Source organism: Tyto alba, unplaced genomic scaffold, assembly GCF_018691265.1.
Source record: "Tyto alba isolate M040663 unplaced genomic scaffold, T.alba_DEE_v4.0 Super-Scaffold_42, whole genome shotgun sequence".
Taxonomy (NCBI): Eukaryota; Metazoa; Chordata; class Aves; order Strigiformes; family Tytonidae; genus Tyto; species Tyto alba.
In genome coordinates, this window is record NW_024881318.1 from 17,321,791 (window position 1) to 17,348,085 (window position 26,295).

General features: G+C 36.8%; 1 protein-coding gene across 3 annotated transcripts in view; it reads left to right on the forward strand.

Moving 5' to 3' along the window:
• Positions 1-26,295, forward strand: part of NIPBL (NIPBL cohesin loading factor) — a 168,439-nt gene that overhangs the window by 140,771 nt on the left and 1,373 nt on the right. For 2 of the 3 annotated variants that reach the window (XM_032992323.2, XM_042804993.1), the window contains 22 exons: positions 2,575-2,664; positions 3,557-3,774; positions 3,878-3,980; positions 4,945-5,043; positions 5,145-5,291; positions 6,455-6,589; positions 7,948-8,046; positions 9,248-9,301; positions 10,462-10,570; positions 11,156-11,292; positions 12,865-13,005; positions 13,326-13,419; positions 13,526-13,680; positions 13,949-14,039; positions 18,415-18,588; positions 19,080-19,270; positions 20,050-20,157; positions 21,977-22,177; positions 22,601-22,747; positions 24,168-24,463; positions 24,773-24,947; positions 25,584-25,769. In XM_032992323.2, the coding sequence (XP_032848214.2) occupies positions 2,575-2,664; positions 3,557-3,774; positions 3,878-3,980; positions 4,945-5,043; positions 5,145-5,291; positions 6,455-6,589; positions 7,948-8,046; positions 9,248-9,301; positions 10,462-10,570; positions 11,156-11,292; positions 12,865-13,005; positions 13,326-13,419; positions 13,526-13,680; positions 13,949-14,039; positions 18,415-18,588; positions 19,080-19,270; positions 20,050-20,157; positions 21,977-22,177; positions 22,601-22,747; positions 24,168-24,463; positions 24,773-24,947; positions 25,584-25,769 (3,150 nt within the window). Of the gene's footprint in view, positions 1-2,574; positions 2,665-3,556; positions 3,775-3,877; positions 3,981-4,944; positions 5,044-5,144; positions 5,292-6,454; positions 6,590-7,947; positions 8,047-9,247; positions 9,302-10,461; positions 10,571-11,155; positions 11,293-12,864; positions 13,006-13,325; positions 13,420-13,525; positions 13,681-13,948; positions 14,040-18,414; positions 18,589-19,079; positions 19,271-20,049; positions 20,158-21,976; positions 22,178-22,600; positions 22,748-24,167; positions 24,464-24,772; positions 24,948-25,583; positions 25,811-26,295 lie in introns of all 3 variants that reach the window. The other variant, XM_042804992.1, reaches the window with a different exon arrangement.

Below are 26,295 nucleotides of genomic sequence, written 5' to 3' on the forward strand. Positions count from 1 at the left end.
ATCTCTTCCCTGTATCTAGTCTAAATCCACCCTCCTTTAGTTTAAAACCATTTCCCATTGTCCTGTCACTACAGACCCTATTAAAACGTCTGTCCTCATCTTTCTTATAAGCTCCCTCTAAGTACTGGAAGACTGCTACAAGGTCTCCCCAGAGCCTTCTCCAGGCTGAACAACCCCAACTCTCAGCCTGTCCTCATGGGAGAGGTGTTCCATCCCTCTGATCATTTTTGTTTCCTCCTCTGGACCTGCTCCAACAGTTCCATGTCTTTCCTGTGCTGAGGACCTGAGAGCTGGACTGCAGGTAGGGTCTCGCCAGAGTGGAGCAGAGGGGCAGAATCTCTCCCTTTACCTGCTGGCCATTCTTCTGTTGATGCAGCCCATGATACAGTTGAATTTCTGGGCTGCGAGCACATGTTTTTGGGTCGTGTCCAGCTTTTTATCCACTAATACCCCCAAGTCCTCCTCCACAGGGCTGCTCTGAATCCCCTTCATCACCAAGCCTGCGATGACACCAGGGCTTGCCCCAGACCAAGTGCAGGACCTTGCACTTGGCCTTGTTGAACCTCATGAGGTTCACACGGTCCCACTTCTCAAGCTTGTCCAGGTCCCTCTGTGAGGAGAATCACAGACTCCAGCAACTCTAGAAGAGTCAGAAATCTAAATCATTTATTGCCGATATGGGTGTGCTTATATGTCTTCCTAGCAACTGATCACACATAAACAAAAGGCTTGATTGGTTACATGCATTCTTCACTGTTCACACACCACGCCTAAGACTAACATTTGATTGGTCACTACCCTCTGTCCATAATACACCAGACAATTCATTGGCTACAAGTTAGTTAATGCTATCCTAAGACCATTGGTTAATTAAATCTTACAAGCACAAACACAATGTTCTATACACTTTTAGCTCAAGGTAGAAAACTTTCCACTGTTTAAGAAACAACCAGTTGTTTTCCATTAACCATAGCCTGGCATGTTTTCTTCAGGCAAAGCTCAGCATCCTTATCTTGTCTTTCTACATTCCTGTTTGCTACTCCCAAGGCTTCTGGCCAAACAAGGTCAAGATGTTCTCATCATTCGCCAGCTGTACAGCACTCTCAGTTCTTCTTCCTCTTTTCGCATCCCTTTTGCGATGTAGCCAAAGTCTTTCTCTTGTCTAACGTGGCCATTGTCCTCCAAAAATGATCCCACACCTCTCGATGGCATCCCATCTGTCGGGCATGTCAACCACACCACCCAGCTTGATGTCATCTGAAAACTTGCTGAGGGTGCACTTGATTCCATTGTCTGTGTCACTGATGAAGATATTAAACAGTGCTGGTCCCAGTATGGACCCCTGAGGGACACGACTTGTCACTGATCTCCATCTGGACATTGAGGCATTGACCACTACTCCATGGATGTGTTCATTTAGCCAATTCCTTATCCACTGAGCAGTCCATCCATTAAATCCATCTCCCTCCAATTCAGGGAGAAGGATGTTGTGGGAGTCTGTATCAAAGGCCTTACAGAAGTCCGCCTAGATGACATCTGTAGCTCTTCTCTAGTCCATTGATGTAGTCATGCCACCAGAGGAGGCCATGATGTTGGTCAGACAGGACTTCCCTTGGTGAAGCCATGCTGGCTGTCTCAAATCAGCTTCCCATCCTCCATGTGCCTTATATACATATAGGAAATATAAAAATTTCCTATTAAATAGCCTCTTGGGAAAAATACATTGTTTTTTAACACTCATGAAGTTTAGATATTACAAATATAATAGTCTCCAGCACTAGTTTTCAGATTAATATTTCATATGTAATGCTTTTTGTGCACCTTACAAGTGCTTCACAGGGAAGTTATATTACCCTATTCTGTAAATAGGCTCTATGCAGTAGGTGACACTTGTTATAAAATGTGTGCTTGTTCTCAAGCTTTTTGACGAGATAGAAATTCAGTTGAATCTTGGAGAACATGATTCTTCATGGCTGTTGCGAACAACCGCTGTAAATTCTTTCCTAGATTGAGCACACTTGCTGCATTTTCTCTGTATGGATGCTTTATCCATGAAAACTTATACCAAATATTTTTACAAAGGGATAATTTATTTCTTCAATGTTTCCCCTACCTTTTTATTGTTGTCTGTTTCATATTTATTTCTATTTTACTTTTTTTGCCTTTTATGCCTTGTCCACTGGAGAAGTCACTGTTTTTATATTTAACATTGGTGAGACAGCTAACAGTGACTATTACAGGTTAAACCTTGTGTCAGTCTGCTACGTGTGATTTCAGCCCTTTTTTCCTCTACAACAGAGAGTCTTCACACAAGGTCATAGAATGAAAACTAATCCATTAGTCTGTTTTGAAACCAGTCTTATGCTGATGTTAGTCATTTTTAGACTTCAGAGCAACGGTCTAATTTGTCTCCATCTATGCAGTTTATAAGTAATTTGTTAAAAAATTGTTAATGTTCTGCAGTTATCAAAACAGCTGACTGCCGTATATTTTATATATGGACGTGCAGATCTTCAGGTGTTAATTACCACTGTTCAACATTCTGTTTCATAACTATGTTTCTACTTCTGACAGGTTTCAGGAGGAGAAGATGAAATTCAACAGCTGCAAAAGGCCTTGCTAGATTATCTGGATGAGAACACAGAAACTGATGCATCATTAGTGGTAAATTTCAGCTTTCTGGTGTCAAATATATATAGAAATAATTTCAGAAATGTGTACTGACTAAAATGATTTTCAGTTATGCATATTAGTGCTTCAATTAAACTGTCACCCTAACATATACTGTTGATTGTATTTTTGTCTTAGTTTGGGCTGAAATAGAGTTAATATTCCTTTTCAGGGACTAGATGAGTGCTGTGTTTTGGATTTAGCTTTGGGTTTGGTATGGGAAGAATGCTGACAGCACACTGATGTTTTCAGCTGCTGCTGAGACTTCAAGGACTCCCCGACTCCCCATGTCCTGCCCGTGCGCCAGGGCACAGGGAGCAGGGAGGGAGCACGGCCACAGCACCTGACCCAAACTGGCCCGTGAAATATTCCATATCGTGGCACGTCATGCTCACTGTATAGAGGAGGGGGGTTGGGAAGGGGCTCTCTCTCTCTCTCTCTCTCTCTCTCTCTCTCTCTCTCTCTCTCTCGCTTCCGGGATTGCGACTGTGGGATCTTGGTATCTCGGGGTCGCTGGCCGGGAACGGGCTGGGGATTGGTCAGCGGGTGGTGAGCAATTACGCTGTACATTGCCTGTTTATATATTGCTTTTTGTTTTCCCCCCATCATCGTTATTGTTTTCATTTTATTGCCATTATTAAACTGTTCTTATCTCAGCCTGCGAGTCTCCCTTCACCCCTCTAATCCCTTCCCCCATTCCCAGGTGGGGAAGGGGAAGGGAGGGTGATTAGCTGCGGGGGTTGGTTGCCGATCAGGCCCAAACCACAACAATTTTCTAAAGTACTGTTGATGCATTAGATTCACTTAATCTCATTATAAATCTGTTAATTTTCTTTTTCTGTATCTGTTGGTTTTGTTTTCTGTGCATCCTGCCATATTTCTCTAGTTTTCTCGGAAGTTTTATATAGCGCAGTGGTTCCGTGATACAACTATGGAGACAGAGAAAGCAATTAAATCTCAGAAGGATGAGGATTCATCTGAAGGAACTCACCATGCAAAAGATGTTGAGACCACAGGACAAATCATGCACAGAGCAGAAAGTCGCAAAAAGTTTCTTCGCAGCATCATTAAAACTGCTCCATCTCAGTTCAGTACCCTTTTGAAGTATGTTTCAGTACCACTTACTTATTTCTTTATTAGCCATGCATTTGATGTTTTAAATAATTCTGATAAGCATGTCCGAATTAACACATGGACTTTGTTGCAGGATGAATTCCGATACTGTGGACTATGAAGATGCATGTTTGATTGTTCGCTACTTGGCCTCTATGAGGCCGTTTGCCCAGAGCTTCGATATTTATTTGACACAGGTAAACTGTGCCGGAAGTCTTAGTACAGTGAGAAACAGTTGGTTTCTGATTCCAAACACTTTTGCTGTAGTGTGCCATATCTATTCATTGTTGAGCACAGGTATTTAACAGGCCATGATAACACCATGTGCTTTCATATTCTGTATTGGTGACATAAGTGATTATGTTTATTTTTCTTGAATGCATTTCCTATGTCATATTATACATACATTGTTTTGTTTGTCCATGAATGTGTATGGCAAAATTGTTATAATTAGATGTAATTACAAAGTTAGATATTGAAATAATTTTTACAGTTTCTGTAAGATGCATGCTCATTTGGTAATACTAACTCATGAAATTGAGCTTAATTTGATTTGAAAATACAAGTCATCTTGGTGAATTGCTTGCAGTGCATGTTACTATTACTTTGGAAGCTGTTGTTTGACCAATGTTGTTTCTTAGCTTTTTCTGGAAGAAGAATACTAAAATGTTGACATGGTGACATGTTTTAACTCCAGTACTGGTTTAGGTTGCATTACTTACACTGACTCTCTGTATGAGCCATTATTAAAATTATAGTGCTGAAATCCAACTCTCCTGTTAAAAGAACTATGGTGAAAGCTACAACTGAATGATGAAGGTAGAGTTTAAAATGAAGGGACTTAAAGTGAACACACAGGCTCTGTGTAAATCCTGCTTGGACCAGTCTCAGAGATGTAGCAAATCCTAGTAGATATCCATGCTTAGTTACCAGTGCCATGGAGCATCACTCGCATGCACCTTTTCACTGTCTGAGAAGATACATTCAATTTTTAGATACCCTTATTTTCTTTTTTTAATTTCTAGATACTCTTGTATTCTATTTTACTTATTCTTGTTGTAGTTAAATTGTTTGCATGTTATTCTGCTGCACTTTTGCCTGTTAAACATTGTTTGCTACATTCTTAAAGGAATTGAATCTTTGTTTTTGTTCTCTTACTAGATTCTCCGTGTACTTGGTGAAAATGCAATTGCTGTTCGAACAAAAGCCATGAAGTGTTTGTCTGAGGTTGTTGCTGTAGACCCCAGTATTCTTGCCAGGGTAAAAAAGGAAATGCCCATCATGCACATACGTTCTTCTGTCATGCTTAAAATAAATCTTCATTTCTTATTTTGAATTTGTGTTTCATTTGTTCTTTCTAGCTGGATATGCAACGAGGTGTTCATGGACGGTTAATGGATAACTCCACTAGTGTACGAGAAGCGGCTGTGGAGCTGCTTGGCCGGTTTGTGCTCTGTCGTCCTCAGCTTGCTGAGCAGTATTATGACATGCTGATTGAGAGAATATTGGTATGCTGACTTGTGATATTTATGATAAAATAAGTGGCACTGGAAATTTTGTTTTTAATGGAGATTATATGTTTAATAATATGGAATGACGATCCCAAGAGTAAATGATATCTTACTGTTTTAATGGGGAGCATCATGCTTTTTAGACCAACCTTGTAAAATGCATCACTTTTTTCCAGTGAGGCTTTGTTACATCAAAAGGTAAACCTATATAGAAAGTTGTACTTCATCAGAACCAGGATTATATTCCTTTTGATTCTATTATAATGGCACAAATTAGGTGAAGTGAGGAATTTTGCCACATCTCTGAAGTCTGAGATATGGGTCATTGAGGGCAGTTCAGTAGTGTGGGTGATGAAGAATACAACACAGTAATCTAAAGGTACCTTTTATAATCCAAAAGAAAAAAAAAAAAAAAGATAAAACCACTTCACTTTTCTATGCTACTTTTAGTATTTTAAAAGGCTTCTTATTAGAGTTTTTCTACAAGAAATTTTAGTCTGGAAATTCAAATAAAATACGTTAATTTAACTGTAAGATAACACTAGCTCTTAGCATCCATGTCAGGTTTTTAGTCAAACACTGCTTGTTTGCTATAGTTACGTGATGAAACATATTTGTGAAGGGTTTTGGAGATAGGTAGCTTCATGTCCTACATGCATATTCAACAGGTTTTGAATAAGGTAATATGAAGTGAAACTCATCATCCATCTCCTTAGATGAAGCCTAGGAAAATGGAAAAGATTGCTATATCTTACATATCTTATCCATAAGCTTTCTCCAAAAACTTGAAGCATTACAGTCCAGATCTATGAAGACTCTTTTGTCTTCAAACAAAGTAGCTAAAGCATCATCACATCTGACTTGTAAGCTCTTGAATGAAGAAGTAGAACTATACATCTGCAGCATTGTGAACTCTAAGGTGATAGGGTATAAATGGACAAAGTGTTTCAATGTTCTGGGAACTCAGACAGAACTTGTAGAATTGTTACAAATAAAGCAGTACGAGTTATGCCGACATTTCATATAAGTGAAATCCAGAATACTTTAGCAGCCTTTTCTAAATAAATTTTGCAAGTCCTATTGAGTGATCTTCAAATATTAATTCATATAATCCATATTTCTCATTTGTTTTCAAGAGTGTAATGCTTTTCTGTTCACAGGATACCGGTATCAGTGTCAGAAAGAGAGTCATAAAGATACTTAGGGATATCTGCATTGAACAACCAACATTTCCCAAAATAACAGAGATGTGTGTGAAAATGATTCGAAGAGTCAATGATGAAGAAGGCATTAAGGTAGAAAGAAACATATCCTTCAGGATTTTAATTGTCATTATTTTAGTGTTTCTATATTTAAAAAAAAAAAAATCAAAAAAGTATTGCATTGCTCCTTTGTAATATGTATGACATTTATTATATGAGAGCAGATAGCTCTTCTGTTTCCTTGATGTTCTTAAAATCAAAAGATTTTGAAAAGTTATTTGCTAGATGTTTTTTTTCTTCTTGCAAGTGTTGTCTTGTACTTCTTTTTTCCCACAAGTAAAATTAGCATATAAAACTTCCTTACGCTAGCAAAATAAACTTTAAGCCAAAATTAAGTATTTGACATTAATATATGCGTATTTTGAAGTTCTGCATATAAAAATTATAAAGTATTCATCTGTGCTATATTTGCATTCATTCTGAATGTTCAATGAATCAGTTATTCCACCTAAAATGTTACTTATGTGATCATACTCTATCCTTTGTGCAGAAGGGCACAAAACTAAGATTACATGTTAGATCCTAAACCTGACAATGATGGTTTTGTTTGATTTGGGAAAATAATTTTTAAATTTTTGGGTAATTGAGAATATACCTGTAATAATTCTGTATCACACTTTCAGTAGGATTTGAAATCTGCAAATTTAAAGCTGCAGCATTTATTTTTACCACTTGAGATATGTTAATGCCATGTAGCTTTGAGAAGACTGTTGCTAAAGATATAAATGAACGGCTGGATCCAAGATGCTGCTGGGAAAGGAGGATGACCTTGCTCACTTTCCTCTTTCCCCTTGCCTTTCTAACAACATCAGAAAAAATGAGGCATTATCTTCAATATGTTTTTTATACTTCCATGCATGAGGAGAGCTTCTTATGACCATATGCCTTATAAGCAATTTGGGAATAATTTTGTTCACTTTCATTCTGTTCCATTTTTTTTCCCCCATCCAAAAATATTGGAAGGGATTGTACATCCTCTGTTTGTATAGAGAGACTTGGCTTCTCTCTCTTTCCCACCTTGTCATAGCTGTTTTGAAAAATCCCAAGTAGCCTACTGTTGCTACTAGTTCTGCTGTAGAAATCATGATCTTGTGTTCATCATCTCGGGGTATCATGTTTTCTTGAGGAGTGCAAATCAATGCAGAAAGGTGGTAACGCCATTTTCTGTAGCATCAGTTCCCAGTGATCATTTTACTGAAGCTTACTTAGACATCAGTGTAACTCTTGTAACAGTAGATCTGGGTCTGTCTCAGATAACATTTCCTGTAACAGTCTCACTTAAGTTGAATAATTCCCATCTATCATCCACAAATCTGTTGTATGGATGTATTAGAAATAATACCTATGTGCCAAGATAAGTTTATTTAGTTCTGCTATTTTTTTTCCTTCAGAAATTAGTAAATGAGACATTCCAGAAGCTCTGGTTTACTCCAACTCCACACCATGATAAAGAAGCAATGACAAGAAAAATACTAAACATCACTGATGTGGTATGTTAAACAAATTTGAGTTAAGTTGCATGCAGAATTTGATTATGTCTTTCGTATCTTTGAAATAACTGTCTGTAATTTTTAAGGATACAGTAATTTAAGTTTCAGGTGGTTTTCTTTTTGTACCTCTTGGCAGTATATTTGCCAAAATTATTCATCTGATGGAACAGGCTGTAGGAAACTGTAAATGCTCACTAATCTGCTGGCAATGATAACTGGGACCACACTATATTTAGGTTGTATAAAATACTTGTTCAGTTAAAATATAGCAAACTATTATATTTAACATTTTCCAGGAATTACTAGTAGCAGCATACAGTTAAGCATGATTAAGAAGTTGTCTCTTAAAAGAAATTTTCCTCAAACAATTGATAACATTTATTTTGAGATGTTAATAAGCTGTTTTAACAAATACAGGGTTATGTTCTTACTCAGTGTAAACTGGTATCTGCATAATTTTATCTACTTTTTAGGAGCAGCAAATTAAATAGCTCCAAAATAAAACCTATTTCAAATAAATTGCTTTAATTTGTAGTGAAAATGTGTTGTGTAAAACCACTGTGCTGAGATGGTGTTTTAATATCAATTATACCAAGATGTAAATGTAAAATAGCAGTACTCACTTAATTACTTACAATTATGGGTTTAAACATCATCCTGCTTCTCCATATTTTTTCAAAATGGTAGTTTAGTGTGTGTTTTTCCAGACTGAGAAGTCAGTCAGCTTGGCTTCAGCTTTACTCACAGTTCTCCTGCCAATTCTACTTTGGAGCACCTGTGAGTTGTTTCTGACATATCATACCAGTGAAGGCTTGGTTTGTTTATATAAAAATATGTATATGCATATCTATAAAGGCATGTTCATTTTTAATATGTCAGGCTTGTATTTGTGCTTTTAATCTGTGCAATATGGTCTTCAAACCCAGAATTTGGTTTACGTTAGAGCCAGCAATCTCCAGTAAGATGTGTAGGCATTGTATTGTATGGAATACAAATTCTGGGGTCACTTAAATGGTGAGAACTATTTTTCATATGCAAAAGACAGTTTCTGATCTCCAAAGATACAAAATCATTGCACTTGAATGCATATGAAAATACATCTATGTATGTTTACTGGTCTTTTAAGATGGCATCTGTATTGAAGTAATTTTTCCTCAGGTGCCTTTTTTATTAACCAGTTTATTCTCAAAAATACTTCTAGGTTGCAGCTTGTAGAGATACAGGGTATGATTGGTTTGAACAACTTCTTCAAAATGTAAGTAATTAATTTTGAGTATATGATACAGTCATTGTTAGAATTTTAACATTTCTTTTGGTACTACAAGAGCAACCCTTTACAGACCAGTTGGTGCTGTTTAACATCTGACCTTTTTTTTAATCTTTATTGCTGCAGTTTTCTTTGTCTCTAACAGTAATTTCTGTCTTTCCATGATATCTGTTTTAAAAATACTTCACTGCTTGGTTTTGGGAGGGGTTTTGTTTGCTTGGTTTTAATTGCACGATCTTTTTATTAATGAGTGACATAACATCCACAGCTAAAATATTTAATTCTGAAACAAGGCATCTAGTGTAGGGTAGATTTTTTTTTTTTTTAAATGGTAGGTAGGTGAATTTTCACATCCAATATATTTGTTGCACAGTTTATAGAAGCAGTGAATCTTCAGATTATAGGTTACTTCTGCATTATATTATTCTGATTTTTCTAAGAATTGAGCTTTCTTTCTTTAGATCTCTTAACCTGTATTATCATTCTCCTCTGCATTTTGCATGCACTGGTTAATATTCAATCAAAAAACCCTTTTGACTTTACCTTAGCCTGGAGTGCCATGAAAATATGTACCAAGTAAACTAGAGCCTTTTAATGCCTGCACTCTAAAAAAGGCTATATTGTGGTCTCAATCCTTCTTAAATATTAAAGGATCTTCCTGGACACAATTCCATTACCTGAAGTCATATGGAAGAAGGCTAACTGATTAAAATGTTCATAAAACTATGTTTCAACTTTGTTTGATATTTTTGCTTGGTGTCTAAAACATTCCTTTTGCATTTGCTTTTTTTTTTTTTTTTAAAAGCCTTCTAACTTCCGTTAATTACTGCTGACAACTATGACCACATTACTGTTTTCTGCATTATTTCATTAAGCACAAAGTTAGCTTTCATCCCAATGCAAAACTCAGTAGAAGTTTTCTGTTATTTTTACTGCAGTTAATTTTTCTTTCCTTCTCTTGAATTTTGGTTTGAATTTTTATTTCCCTTAATTTTTTCCTCACCATGTAACTTCTGTGGAAAAGTTAAATAAATACTTTGGTCATGTGAAATCGTTATGTATCTGTAGTCATTGTTATAAAACCAGCATGTGTTCAATGTAAGTGAACGTACACAATACTAAACCATTTTCTGTTTCATCTGCTACAGCTGTTAAAGTCAGAAGAGGATGCCTCATATAAACCTGTGAAGAAAGCCTGTACTCAACTTGTTGACAATTTGGTTGAGCACATTCTTAAATATGAGGAATCTCTATCAGGTAATCTTATTTACAACCCAGGAGCTAAACTCCTTTCATTTTTATGTAATACCGTAACACTGGTTGTCCAAATTACTATCACAAAAAGTTACAGAATTCCTGTTCCAAATCTCATGGTAACAAGGTACTGCTTTTAAGTTCATTGTGAACTTTTGAACACTGTATAATGATAAAGCTTCCATAATTTTCACTAGCTAGCCACAATAACAGAACTATTTTTAAAATAACTTGCTCAAACTTTTGGATCATGAAAACCAAAACAAATGTGACAAGTTTTTTTCACATTAGTATGTTCTACAGTTGTAATAGAAATCATTGGCTGGGCCACTGTTCTGTGTACAGTAAATAGTTTAAAAACTAGTGATGTCTTTGAAGCATCTTTGCTTCTTTTTTCACATACTTTGTGATCCCATGCAAATGTTAACACATTATGTTCTCATCTGTAATCTAGTAAGAATATTCTGTATTGATCTTGAAAGAGATGTAATGAAATAGATACTAAAATTATGTCTAAACTGTATGTTTTTAATTGCTCAAACATTACTTGGACTTAATAGCCTTTTTGTATTTTCTAATCTTTTGCAGATTCTGACAACAAAGGTGTGAATTCTGGTCGCTTGGTTGCTTGCATAACCACTTTGTTCTTATTCAGCAAAATCAGGCCCCAGCTAATGGTCAAGCATGCCATGACTATGCAGCCATACCTGACCACTAAATGTAGTGTAAGTAGAGAAAATCAGTGTTATTTTTTCCCCAAAAGATTAAGTATGGAAATGAATGGCTGTCTTGCATACTTGATGAAATTGAAGGTAGGAAAAGAAAAATGAAAATTGTGGGTTTATTTCATGGGCATCATAGCTTCTGAAGATACTAGGTCCTTTTGATAATCTCTGTAGCTTCTAAGATGGTGTTCCTCACCCTCTGCCTCCACATTTTACAGCCAAATGAAACTGAAACCTGTGCTGCCTCTTTCCCTTGAGGACTAAGACCCAGTTTTTTACCTGTTATAAAATAACTGGTCCCAGTCTTAAAAGTAGTTAATATTTAACATACGAATTTTAAGTCTTAAGACTAAGGGTATGGTTCCATAAGATAGAGTGATCTAACGTACAGCAAGTATATCAGAAGGAAAACGTCCTCTTTCACATTTCACTTCTCACTTCCCTAGCTTGTTTTTGTATTCTGCTGTAAAACAATTTAGCTCACAGAGAGCTATAATGGTGAACCTCCTCCCACTCTGATAACATGTCCCCCCTCCTCTGAAACATTGCACTGCTTTCTGGCATTTTGATTAGCACAGTTGGATCAGTGAAGGTTGTGATGAACCCCTGATCTGGCAGAAGGAGCAGAGTAGGATCATACAGCCATGGCTCAAGGAGGAGCATGGGTGAGTGGGTGGCAGCAATCCATTACATTAGGTCAGCTGCCCCGGGCAGGCTGGAGAGTAGTAGTTATCAGCTTAGATTGTACGTATAGCCTAGCATTTCCAGGTTCAGCCCAGGAGCATTCTCTAGGCACATTTACAACAAACTTTTAGAATTGATTCTAAAGTGTATGAAAGAGTTATCTGATTATTTACTTGCTGCAACCCATTTAGTGGGTTACATTGGTTTTGTACTTATACAGGTTGAGAAGAATTGTAGAATTCTGTCCTGTACACTGTCAGCTTGAATATGTTAAATATCTTGATAGTAGCATTTGGGAATTATCCTATCCTGCTTAGTGAGCTTGACTTGTCAAAGAAAGTAAATTTCTTGCAGGATGTATCTTTAATAGATAAAGGTTTTCCATAGATTCCTCACTTACAATACATATACTGTTACGATAATGCAAACCAGTGATAATGTTAATTGTAATTTCTACATTTGTGTGCATTATTACCTATTTGATTAAGTTACATTGAGTCATAGCACAGCTTCATTTTGTCGCTGACACCTGTTTCCAGGTGTTGTGTGTTCTCTAGTGTGCATGTGTCAGACAGTTCCTAGATTTATTGTAGGACTTCAAAAAATTGCCAGGACCAGAAGTTTTCAGGTGTGTCACAGCCTTGATGAGAGGTAAAATTCTGCTTGTCCAGATTTTTTTTTTCAGAAAGTAGAAAGTCCTGTAGGAAACAGAACTAGCTTTCATAATAGTATGTAACTTAATAGCAGATGTAAACTATATAAATTTTCTTTTAGGTCTTTACCAGATATCTTACATCAGTTGGGATTTTTGACTATCAGTGCATGTTATTAATATTTATAGGTAACAATGGCCAGAAATGTTAAACACTATAAATGCTGTTTTTCCAGACCCAGAATGATTTCATGGTGATCTGCAATGTTGCAAAAATCCTAGAGCTTGTAGTGCCGCTGATGGAACACCCAAGTGAGACCTTTCTTGCCACTATTGAGGAAGACCTCATGAAACTCATCATCAAGTATGGCATGACGGTAAGGTTTTAGTTGCTATTATTCAGTTGATTCTATTTCACATTGTAAAATACATGGGTTTGATTTAAAAAAAGTCTGTCTTCATTATGAAGATAACTTTTGAGCCATGAAAAATCAATGTACTTGTTTTCTTTAACTTTGCATGTGTTGCTGCTATATTTTAATGAGTTTGAGCGGGTTTTCAGAGCAGTCTAGCAGATAGACTTCACATCCTTTAGATCATTAATTTTAGTTCAGCATAGCTTTTTCCTACATAACTTCACAAAAATCTCAGTTTTAACTTCTAAATATATAATTAATTTGCTCTTTCTTGGTCCTAGGTTGTTCAGCATTGTGTGAGCTGTCTTGGGGCTGTTGTGAACAAGGTCACCCAGAACTATAAATTTGTGTGGGCCTGTTTTAATAGATACTATGGTAAGTAAAATCACATGTAATTGTCAGTTCTTGGTTTTGGCTACAAGTCTTAGCTTTAGAGATACCACAATTAAACACTGTGATCAAAACTTTTTTGTTACTCTAGGTGCACTTTCAAAATTAAAAAGTCAACACCAAGAAGACCCCAACAGTACAATACTTACTGCCAATAAACCAGCACTGCTTAGATCACTTTTCACTGTTGGAGCACTGTGTCGGCATTTTGATTTTGATCAAGAAGATTTTAAGGGAAACAGTAAGGTAAAGTGATTTGTATTTACTGTCCATGTCTTAGATACACTGAATGATCCACTTTAATTTGAAAGCACATTAATCCCAATCCCTCAAAGCTATGTATTTTTTCACAATGCATACAATAGTTTTTTTGGTTTAAAATACATGGGTTTGCAAAGGCCATGCAGTAAGATTGTGTTTCTCCTTTTCTTTTTGATATTTATGCTTTTTATAAGAGACTAAAAACATCTGTTTCATCTTCAAACAGCTATTATTTTTGTTTTAATTTGCTCAGGTTAACATTAAGGATAAAGTACTTGAACTGCTGATGTATTTTACAAAGCATTCAGATGAAGAAGTACAGACAAAAGCCATTATTGGCCTTGGTAAGAAATATTAATAATTTTTATTATTCTGCTATAGTAAAAATCCACACATTTCAGTAGGAATTCATATATTTGTGTAGTGGCAAGGGAGTTTGTTTAAAATCAAAATTTACTGTGTGTTTTATTTGAGAACTGGCTATAAAAAAGTCATCAAGGGTTTGCTAGTTTTATACTTTGCAGCAGAGTGGATGCTTTTGACAGTGAATGCCTTCTGATGTGTGACTAAGTCTTAAAGTGCAGTGGATTTCCGTAGTAATGGAGATGTTATTTTTTCTTCACGTGCAAGTATGTTTAAACTTCAAATCTTGTTTTTCAGTCCAGAAGGTATGGTTAAAGAACTAGAAAAGGTGCTGGAAAAACTTTGAACATTGTAAGCGTAGGAGAAGATATTCAGCAGGAGTCAAGTGAACTCTAGCAGTTTATATCAATTGAGGGGTGCTCTGTGAGATTTCACAAGACATTGAGATGATGCCATAGGCTAGATAATACAGTTTGTTTTGGGATTTTAGCTGTATTTCACTTTTTAAATTGATTCTTTATCTGAAGACAATAGTGTTGTACTTCAGTGACTTGCAGTAGTACATGAACTGCCATTGAGTGGTTTGTGTCATGTTCATCCTCCTCTTAAGGTCAGAAACTTACATGAGAGGGAATCTTGTTTGGACAGATAGGCCTTGGTTTCTGGAAGAGTTCAGTTCATGGTTATGGTTTAGTGTAAAAGCTCTCACCCAGGTATGTAAGCTTGAGTTGCACCGTTTAACTGTGGACAAGAATTTCTCTTTATGTTACTGTTTAGGTGGCTTTTTAGATATCCTGCTTCAATTCAGACTAGAGAGAGTTCTGAGGATAAGGACCAAGACTGAATCTTGATTTTATATTCTATGAGAAACTATTTAAGACAGCTGAGTGGGATTATTGGCTTCAGAATTGCCTCTTGCAGAAGCAATGCTGTGGTTTTATGGGCTAGTTGGAGATTTTCTAGATGTTACATCAAGGTGTACAACTCCACACTCACTGTAGTCCAGCCCAATTCAATTGTCCTCTACAGAATATTGTATGTGGGATAGAGGATGTCTTTGTAACCATAGGCATGATTGCTTTGCTTATGGATGTGGAGAATGTTGCATTTGCCAAAAATGTTTCTAAATTATAGACTGAACTGTGATCAGAAAATGGTGGTGGCTGTCAGTAGACATTCTTCAGATTTTTTTTTTCTCTGCCTGTAAGCATATCAATCTTTAATTAAAACTCAGACAACTGTTTTCAGTGATATATTGATCTCATCGAAGTACTGGTTCCATTTTGAGGGCAGCTGTTGGATGTATTGAGATGGGGTAGACAGTGCAAAGTTCCACCTTACAGGCTGGTAATGGAGCAACATTGTCGAAGCCATTCAATGTGTGTGTACAGCAGTAAAGTGAAAAAGACTAGCAAGCTGATTCAACATTTATATACAGTGAAGACATCATATGATGAGTATGTATTTTCCTATCAGCACTTATTAGTGTGTCATTTCAGTAAGGACACTCAACAGTTTTAGCCTTTGCTTTGGAATATGTCACTGCTGTTAAGGGATTAAGCTTAACCATAATCTTAATGATTATAGATATGTTTCTCTTCCAGATGTGTACTTGCAAGGCAGATTGAGGATATAAAATCTTGCTAATAAATTTAGCTAAATCTCTAAGTATCTAACAGGTAATGTCTTACTCAGCCAAGTTCAGTGCTTACACTTAAGACCTCAACAGAGTGAAAACGAAGGTATGAAGTGGTGTGAGGCAGCCGTGAGATGTGAAGTCAGTCCTTGACAGAACACAGCATGTGCCTTTTTTCATCTCCTATGACAAATTCTTACACGAAGTAAGATTTCTTCCCTGCCTACAGGAGATGGAAAAATAAGAATTTCTCTGACAATACTGGTGGTTTAGACTCCTTTAAGTGAATGAAGGAAAAAAAGTTATGGGTTATTGCACATATATGCACACACTTTTCATTTTTAAAATGAACTTTAAAGAATGGGTTGGACTTGCTCAGAGGTGGTCAAGTTATAAACATCAATATACACCTGTACAAAGTGCACAATCATACCACATATACCAAAGACCATCATAATTCTTTTTTCTTTTTCTCCTCTTTCCCCTCCACCTCAACTGCTTCTCTCTTCTTCTTGTTTTGAAACTGAAATGAGACCTTAAATATGTTGTGGTTTGGGCCTGGTTGGCAGCCAACCACAATGCAGCAGCTCTCTCTCCCATCCCCTCCGGCAATGAGAAGGGACAGAGAGCCAGGCTTGGGGTCCGAGATAGGACTGGGATGGGGAGAAAATTCCCCTTTATGGTCACGAGCAAAAGGCAGACTCGTTATGGGAAGAAAATAAAAGAACATACATTTATTACAGACACTAACAACACATAACAGAGTAGGACAGTGAGAAGCATTGCCACATCTTGAGAACACCTTCCCCCCACCCCTCCCTTCTTCCCGGGCTCAGTTCTGCTCCCGATATCTCTACCACCTCCCCCAGCGGTGCAGGGGCAGGGAATGGGGGGTGCAGTCAGCGTTGCCACTTCCTTCATCTTCGGTGAGGGAAGTGTCCGAAACTTGTTCCTCCTGCTCCATCGTGGTCCCCCTCTCACAGGAGACAGTCCTCCACAAACTTTCTCCAACTTGAATTCCTCCCATGGGCTGCAGCGTTCCCCACACTGCTCCGTCGTGGGTCACTAACTTCCTCCAACTGGATTCCCTCCCACGGCTGCAGCCCTTCCCGAGCTGCTCCGGTGTGGGACTCCCCCACATGCTGCAATCCTCCCAGTGCTGAATTACAGCAGCGGGGCTTCCTTTTCCCATGAGACCCTGGCCTTCTTCGGGCACAGAACCTTGATCAGACAAGCAGGAGCCACAGGCCATAAATCAATGTCTGTTCCACCGTAGATCTTTATGGGTGGCAGCGGGGGCCGCCCTGCCATTTCAGCACAGGATACAGGGGGGGTCTCTGCTCCGGCACACCTCCCCCCTCCTTTCTTCCTCCGTTCCTCCACTGACCTTGGTGTTCATGCAGCTGCAGCAACTCCTCCTCACAAGTCCGACTGCCCATCACCACGTCCCTTCTTAAATACGTTATCGAAGAGGCGCAGCTGATTGGGTCAATTTTCCAAACAGAGGTGGAGCTGACGTGGAGCTGGGGGAGCTTCGAGAAGCTTCTCACAGGGGGCTGCCCCGATAGCCCCCTCCCCTGCCACCAAAAAACTCCACCACTCACTCATCCCAGGACAAAGTACAATGAGGTCTTGTCCTGGACTTAGCCTGTACATACACTGTCTTTTCTCTGTGTGTGGAGCTGGTTTTAAAAACTTGACTCAGTCTTCCCTTTGATACAGCTATTTTTATATATTGCTTTTACATAGTTTTGTTTGCTTTTATTTTTCCCCCTCATTATTCTTTTATGTTCATATGTTTTCTGTGTGTTCATTCAGAATCTTGGTTTCCTGTGATCATAAAAAATACATTTCATGTCTTTTTTTCTTGAACAGTCTTAAAATAAAAATCAAATAGTTAAACATAATTTAAATTGAGAAGTTATATTCCCAATACTGTTTCTTTATGATATTCTGTACGAGTTTGTCAGCAGCACTTCTAAATCTCCATCTATGATCTAAAATGGTATATACTGTCACTAACTCAGCGAAGTTTTTATGAAATATAGACTAAGAACAAGCAGTTCCTTTACGAGGGTAAGGCTGCAGCTAAAAACAGTTCTATAGTGTGTATCTTCCAACAGATGTAGTCTTAGGAATGCTTCAGGTAGTTTTCAAGAGAAGACCTTGATAATATGTATGAATAATTAGAGCAAGAGGTGTAAATTTTACTGTGTTCACTGTTGACTTTTTTTCTTTTTAAGATTTTATTTTAAAATATTTATGATATCAATTTTTCCACGTTTCTTCTGCCTGTATATGAATGAGATTCTTCACAGTTTTAGCAGAATGATTTTTATACAAAGTATTAGATAAACAACAGGTAATTTTCAGCAATGTTACTCCCTTGTTCTTGTGAGAGCTGCTAGTCATTTAGATGCAGGCTGCTACACTGGACATGCTTTCAGCCCCGTAGAACTCTTCTTAGTGCAGCTGCCCTGGGTTGACAACACATCTTTATCCATCAGTCATGTCTCATAGAACTGTCATAATTAACAGAACTCCTTATAAGCTATGGATGGTGTCCATATAGAAAAACAATACTGTTTGGACTAGAAAAAGCTATGCTGTTGTGAGCAGATAAATTTCATACATCTATTTTGAAGAAGGACTTAGAAAGCAGAAATATAATTTGTAGGTGATAATAACATGGAATATTTCCTCTTTTTTTCCACCCTTAGGATTTGCGTTTATACAACACCCAAGTTTAATGTTCGAACAGGAGGTGAAGAGTCTGTACAACAGCATTCTTTCAGATAAGAACTGTTCAGTAAACTTAAAAATCCAGGTGTTAAAAAACCTTCAGACTTACTTGCAGGAGGAGGATACACGTATGCAGCAGGCAGACAGAGACTGTAAGTGTTGAGTTCTTCAGTGCTAATGAAGCATACAAAACCTTACTTTCGTGTATACAACTACTGTAGTAACTGAGTCACTTAAGATTGTTATCCGATCAGTAATACTGTACCCAAAGTATCTTAGAATAATTTTCAAAAATTCATTACATGCATAGGTATACACACATAATAGTTATATTTACTTTCAAGATGTATAATACTTTTTATCAAAATCTCCTCGAAGGTTAATTTGCAGATAGAAAATAATAAATACAATGTAAGAAATTTTTTAAATTAAAACCCCTTATTAAGCAACAAGACTTTATTTAAAGTCATGTCTCTGTTTTTTTGACATATATTTACTATCAGACTGTTCTATGTTTCATAAACCCATTTGAAGACAGCTTAAATGTTTATGTATTGTAAAGCTTAAAGATCAACATTGAAGTAATGGCAAAGTAATTTATTATACTGTGCTGAGTGTGTTACTGCTTTTGTCCTTTTTACAGGGAAAAAAGTAGCAAAACAGGAAGACCTGAAAGAGATGGGTGATATTTCCTCAGGGATGAGTAGTTCCATCATGCAGCTATATCTCAAACAGGTCCTTGAGGCTTTCTTTCATACCCAGTCCAGTGTACGCCACTTTGCTCTAAATGTCATTGCACTGACATTAAACCAGGGTCTCATCCATCCTGTTCAGGTATGGTAGACTTTTATGATGGGAGTTTTTGTTATTCAGGTTTTCAGAGATATTCACACTTGCTATGTAGATTTCCAGTTTTTCTCTTCCATCTACATTACAGTAATTTCTTATTGTAGCAAGGGGCCTTTATAGAAAGCGTGTTTTAAAATCTGTTTTATGTTGTTTAGCCAGTGAGATTCCAAAAGCTTTATTTTCTGTTTTGCATCAAGTTGTCAAAGCCCAGCCAGTGCGTAAAGAGCATGTACAGATGTACACTGGAGCATACTTCTGTTACAAATTTCGGGTGTATGCCAAGTTGTTTTCTTCATTTGATTCCTTATCCTGGAAAATTCGTCAGCTTGCCACCACCTCCAAACACTATGGAATTCCACAGACAATGTCAGAACTTCAGACATCATCTCCATTATTATTTGCTTACATAATATTTTTGTAATTATTTCTTATACTACAGCCATGGTGCATGTGCAGTCTTAAGTAGTGGTTTTGTGGGGTTTTTTAAATGACATTTTTTGTACTGTAAATTGACGTTAGAGTTTGAGAGAAGGGAAAATACTACCTGAAACCTCACACAACTTCTGTCACTTGTAATGCTGGTCTCTCACGTCTTTTGTTCTATTTGCTTGCAAAAAGTAGTCAGGTAGTAAATTGTGTAGAGCTTCCTATTCTAGTTTCTGCAGTAGTCAGAATATAACAAGAACAATAGTGTAGTTGAAGCACAAAGACTGATAAAGTGGAGATACAGTGACTCTGAATAATCATTTTGTTTGTTTTTCAAGTGTGTGCCATACTTAATTGCTATGGGCACAGATCCAGAGCCCTCTATGCGAAATAAAGCTGACCAGCAGTTGGTGGAAATAGACAAAAAATATGCTGGGTTCATTCACGTAAGTAGTTCTAATTTTAACATTTTACAAAATACTGTTATGTTTGGTAGTGGTTTAACACTTGAATATGCCTCAGCTGCAGAAAAAGAATATAAAATAAGAAAGAAATAATAACTATAAGCAGTTGTAAAGATGATCTCAACTCTTCACCCTGTTTGGAGATTTCTCATTCTTAGAAATAGAAAGGATATAATAATTTGAAGTGTCTCCTCCCACCCAAAATTTCCTTTAATTTGTAATTCACAGTAATATTTTCCTCACTGAATAATACCTAAGAGCATTTATTTGGTAAGAGGTAAGGACAGCTATTTCATAATGTTTAGCAATGATTTTCCTCTATCAGTGAACCAGGGAAGAGAACACCTTGTAAAAGTGGAAGTCCTTAGTGTAAATGTATTAGGACATTAAGGCATTGAAGGCTTTATAAATTGTAACTTAAGCAGAAGGAGCATAGGAAGCTGTTTAAATCTGAGGAATCTTGCTGAAAGGAAAATCTGAGGGCTAGGTGAGGACTTGTGGAGTTGAGACATAGTGCCAATAATTCTGCTTAAGATCTGAAAGTGAGCTGCAGCACCTTCTCCTTATTTCAGAAGGCCTCAGTCTAGGTTCAGCATCTGTACTATACTGTGGGACTTCCCAAATCTGATTGTATTCCACTGACATTGGAGCATTACACTGTTGATGGCTTCCAAACAGATATTTAATCCAGTAGGCGAAGGCTAACAGATGAAATTTGCTATGTAGGCAACTGGGATTTAAGACAACGTATAGGGGTGGTATGAGGAGAGTTGGATATGCAGCCTACCTAGAGACTATGTTTGTTCTGAAGCTAGAGCAGGAGCCTTGAAGTAAATAAAATCAGCCGGAAATTACAAGATGTATGCAAGAACCTTCTCATTTTCTGTTTGTTAGTCCTTGTTGGAGAATGGCTCAGAGACAAGGGTCATGAGCCCACCGAGCAGTTGTACGATCAGAGCCTGTTCTAGGGGCTGATGCTGCCTCGCTGGTGCTGGGCCTCACTAGGGTTTGCCTGCAGCTGCTCGCAGCTGCTGATACATGAGGAATGTCAAGGACATTTCGGCCTTGTGTACGGTGGTGTGTCGAAAACAGGCTAAGAGGAATTAGAAATAGTGGCCGGAGAAACCTAGTGTTATGGTAACAGTGGCCTGAGAAACTTCGTGTTATGGTACCGTTGTGTATTGAAAACAAGTAAAGAGGAATTAGAAATAGTGGCATGAGAAACTTAGTGTTATGAGAAGCTTGTGCTGTTAGCTAACTGCAAGTAGGTGGACCATGCAAACACGACCTTTAGAGCTTAAGCCAATCAGCTAGTGACTAGTAGGCATAATAATTAGCGTTGTCTGTATAAATATATGTACCCTGGACCAATAAAGATATATGATGCTCTATCACCCACATTGAACCCATCTCGGCGTGTCGTTCTTCCGCGGCTCTGCAAGTCCTCTTATACTAATATAGACTCAGTTGTTGGTTCTACCTCAAGTGACATCAAGCATTTGATAAAATATGCTGTTCATGTATGAAAAAATTTCAGTATTCTTGAAAATTGTTTAAAATGGACTACCTGGCTGTAGTGGGTAAACAGATTGTCTGTCTGTTTCTAACAGAATTTATAGTGAGACCAATTCACAAGACTTTCTGCTCTGTACCATGAGTTCTGTTTTAATCCGTTTGCCAGCTCAAAAAGTAGTATCACCTCAGTGCATGTTTTAAAGTTAAAACTTCAGATAAACAGCCACTCAAAAAAAGTTTTACTGCTTTCAAAGCAATGGTTTAAATAAATACATTTCCATTTCAGATGAAAGCTGTGGCTGGTATGAAGATGTCTTACCAGGTACAGCAGGCAATCAATACCTGCCCAAAAGATCCTGTAAGAGGTTTTCGACATGATGAATCATCCAGTGCATTGTGTTCACACCTATACTCCATGATCCGAGGGAACCGTCAACACAGACGAGCGTTTCTAATTTCTTTACTCAACCTCTTTGATGATACTGCAGTAAGCATCACATTTCCTTCACTCAAAAATAAATTAAAACACAGCATTACAAGCTTAAATTCTCCTTTTACAATGTATTTTTGTGTCATAATTTTTGATATATTTATTTCCCTGATGTGCTTTGTTTTGCTTTGTAATATAAGATATTTACCTATATAATACTACTTTATAATAGAATGCATTTGTTACTTTTGCATCATTCTGTATCTTTCTGTACTCAGTGTGAACTGATCAGATCTAATGTATCTTCAGGTATGACTAAATTTTGCATATATAAATGTTGTTTAAAGTGGGTTTGGGGCTATGTGCAAAATAAAATTTGTGATCATGTTTTTGCTCTAGACTGCTGGCAGCACAGTCTAAGTGTATACATCTAGGATAATTTTATGTGTATTTATATGTACTTTTTTTTTTAACTTCCAGAAAACAGAGGTGAATATGCTATTGTACATAGCAGACAATCTAGCCTGTTTTCCTTATCAAACACAGGAAGAGCCACTGTTTATAATGCATCATATAGACATTACACTATCAGTTTCTGGTAGCAACCTACTACAGTCATTTAAAGAGGTATGTGGATTTATATTTTAGTATATTTGTTATGGTAGCAACATAAGCTTCTCTAATTTGGTAGATTTTTCAGTGAACACGGTACCATTATTATGATATGGTCCAGCAGCATTACTTTATAACCAGTAGTTAAAAACAAGCAACCCTTTCTGTTCTGGTCTACATCTGGTAGACACTAGTTAAAAACTTTCTTTACATTGCTTCTTACATTACTAAAAAAGAATGATGAATTTGGAGATCTTAGCATCAAATTTATATCATTCCCTGATATGGCTGAGTAATAATTAATTGCATGCATCTAGAAGTACATGAACTCAGAATCATAATGAGATAATAGTTTATTGTGGATGCTTGTATAATTTTAATAATGAAATCCAGTTGGCTGTTTATTTTGTCAAGTAGCTGATGCCAGTTGCATGTGTGTCACCTGAGAGACTAAGTACATTGTTTATTGAGAGAAAAGAGTGCACAATGTCTTTTCTTAAGCTAGTGTATAAGAACCTGAATCCTGGTATAGTATCTGTTGTTATGGCAATACACAACCCTGTAAGAAAAAGGCCTCTGCTTCTTAAAGACTTCAGTGTCTTCATTTCCTGGACAACTTTAACAGTAGAAGGTGCAAAATGTTAGGAAACAAACCCCTTTCTAGAATGTCCAATCTGACTAGTAAGTACAAGTCAGAGTTGATGCCTAGAGAGTACACTGCTTTGAATTCTCACCCTAACAAAGTCGATTTTTAATCAGCTAGAAAGAGTCCATTCTTCAGATTGGGGACCAGTGTGTAGCACTCAGGGCAGAAAGGATGAGATCCTGCTTAGGACATCTTAAGTTCTGTGTTATGAAAAATCATACTATGTGCAATAATAATGCACGTGTGAAATTCTGTAGCTCTACAGGTAGTAGAACTGATTATTATTGTGTATGAACATCTGAGGGTTTCTCTGGTCAGCAGTGTAATTAGTGTCATAGAATTCTAAGAGACAAAGATTAAAAATAGCTGGGACTAGCCTGTACCAAAGTACATACAGAAATCTGAATGACACACAAAAATTCTATCCAAGTAAAAGAAAAACAGAATTTTCTTCCTGATTTATTGTATTTGGCCTTCTACTACATTTTGCTGTTACAGCTAATGAACTTGAGGAGTCTTTTAAGTATAACATGCCATACTTCTTATTGTACTTGTTACTTCAGATCCTTCTGTACCCACCTTCTAAAAAATGTGGGCTTTGGATCAATTTTTCAGCATCTTTTTGCCATAAATAATTTTAATTTTTAATATTGAGTTATAAATTAATGACGTTGTTCAGGGGTTTCTTGCTAATTTAAGCTAGTAATGATTTTGTAAAAATTTTTTAGAAACATACATGATGCTACTTACTCTAATTTTGGAATGTGTGTTAACTTCTCTGTCTTGCAGTCTATGGTGAAAGACAAAAAAAAGGAAAGAAAACCTTCATCAGATGAGGAGACTGAGAGTGACAGTAACAGTGGTAGTGAGAGCGAAAGTGAGGAGGAAGCTTCTAAGCCTCGGAGGTTACGGAAACGAGTAGACTCTGATTCAGATTCCGATGAAGAAAATGATATAAATGCAGTAATGAAATGTTTACCAGAAAATTCAGCTCCTTTAATTGAATTTGCAAATGTCTCCCAAGGTATATTATTACTTTTGATGCTGAAACAGCATTTAAAGAACCTCTGTGGATTCTCTGATAGGTAAGGATATTTAGATAACAGGCCATCTTGTTATCTAGTGAGTTCTCTGTAAGGATTAAGTTTGGAAGTTTTTTTGAAAGTTGATTGTAACTAATTGTTTAAGCAATAGATTTATGTAAGAGAAAAAACATAAAAATGATAAATTGAATATAATGAAACTTTGGCTTAGAAAAAGCAATGATTTAATTTGTTACCAGGATGTCTATTGTATGTGGAATGATTAAAATATATTGAAGATTTTAAAAGCTTTTCCTTGGAATTACTTTGGACTTTCCTTAAAAGCTATTCCTTTTTGTTTTCTTTAAACAGTAAAATTCAGAAATATTCTCCATCTGAATCTGCAAAAGTTTATGATAAAGCGATAAACAGGAAGACAGGAGTGCATTTCCATCCAAAACAAACTCTGGATTTTCTGCGGAGTGATATGGCTAATTCCAAGATCACTGAAGAAGTGAAGAGGAGTATAGTAAAACAGTACTTAGATGTAAGTAAAATTGCTTTGCAGAAAACCTGAATTCCTTTCAAATTAGGTAACACAGTGTAAACTTGAAAGGAGATGCTGATGTATTGGACGAACATTTCAAAATGTTAAGTTCCTGGTAATCTTATGCTATAGACTAATAACTCACCACTTCTTTTCAGGATGTTTAGCAGGACTATCTTTCAAAGACTTCCAATAATTTTAAACACAATGAAAATTCATTTCAACTAAAGGTTATTCATCTTTATGGAGTATTTTCTAATTTCTGGTATCCATCTTGTATACCTCTCCCATATAACTTGTTCACTTTAACCCTGACTATTTCCATCACAGGAACAGAGATTAGATATAGTGTATTTATTACACACACATGTACACACATACCCCCTGCATCTTTAAATATAAGTTAGAAAAACTTGCAATTTTTGGAAACACGGGAAGAAAGATTTTGCATGTCTCCTAAAAAAAGAGAGGAAAGTAAAAAGTTTGTAGAACAAAACATAAGGTGTTCAAGTTTGAAGTTGTCTGCCATTTGTTTTACCCTGTTTTTTACCTTGCCATTTGTATTTTATTTAATGTAGTGTGATATAAATGTCTGTTTTTAAAGTTACAACATTGGCTAATCTGTTTTTTTAATAGTTCAAGCTCCTTATGGAACATTTGGATCCTGATGAAGAAGAAGAAGATGGAGAGGTGTCAGCTAGCACAAATGCTCGGAACAAAGCAATTACCTCGCTGCTTGGAGGAGGCAGCCCTAAAAACAATGCAGCTGAGACAGAGGACGATGAAAGTGATGGGGAGGATAGAGGAGGAGGCACTTCAGGGGTGAGGCGGAGGAGGAGTCAACGTATTTCGCAGCGTATTACGTAAAATGATTTTTATGTGCTTATAAATGTCAGTCTATTATATTAAATGTACACCAAGTAATGTAATCCACATGAAAGAAAGCATTTTGTAGATAGAGATTCTCTACTTAACCGTTTATACAACTTTTGTAGAAAGTTTAACAGAAAAGACAATAAAAAAAAAAAAAAAAACCAAACTAGAAAATGAGATTTATCCCGTATAAAAAGTTATTAATTTTCCTTTGGAATGTACTGTGTGTTATCCTTTTTATTGTTGCCAAGTTTTTATGTAGCTTTATGATTCATGTGTATATATAATTTTATATATCAATAAGAGATAAAGACACGGGTACAAATTAAGAGTATGTGGTTTTACAAGGATATGTTAACCCCTTGGCGCTGGCGGTCGCGGTGCGTCTCATTGCCGGCAATGGAATGTGTGCCGGGAAATCCCAACTCCCGGCGTCAAGGGATTAAAAGCAATAAAAGCAATAATTTCACTAAAG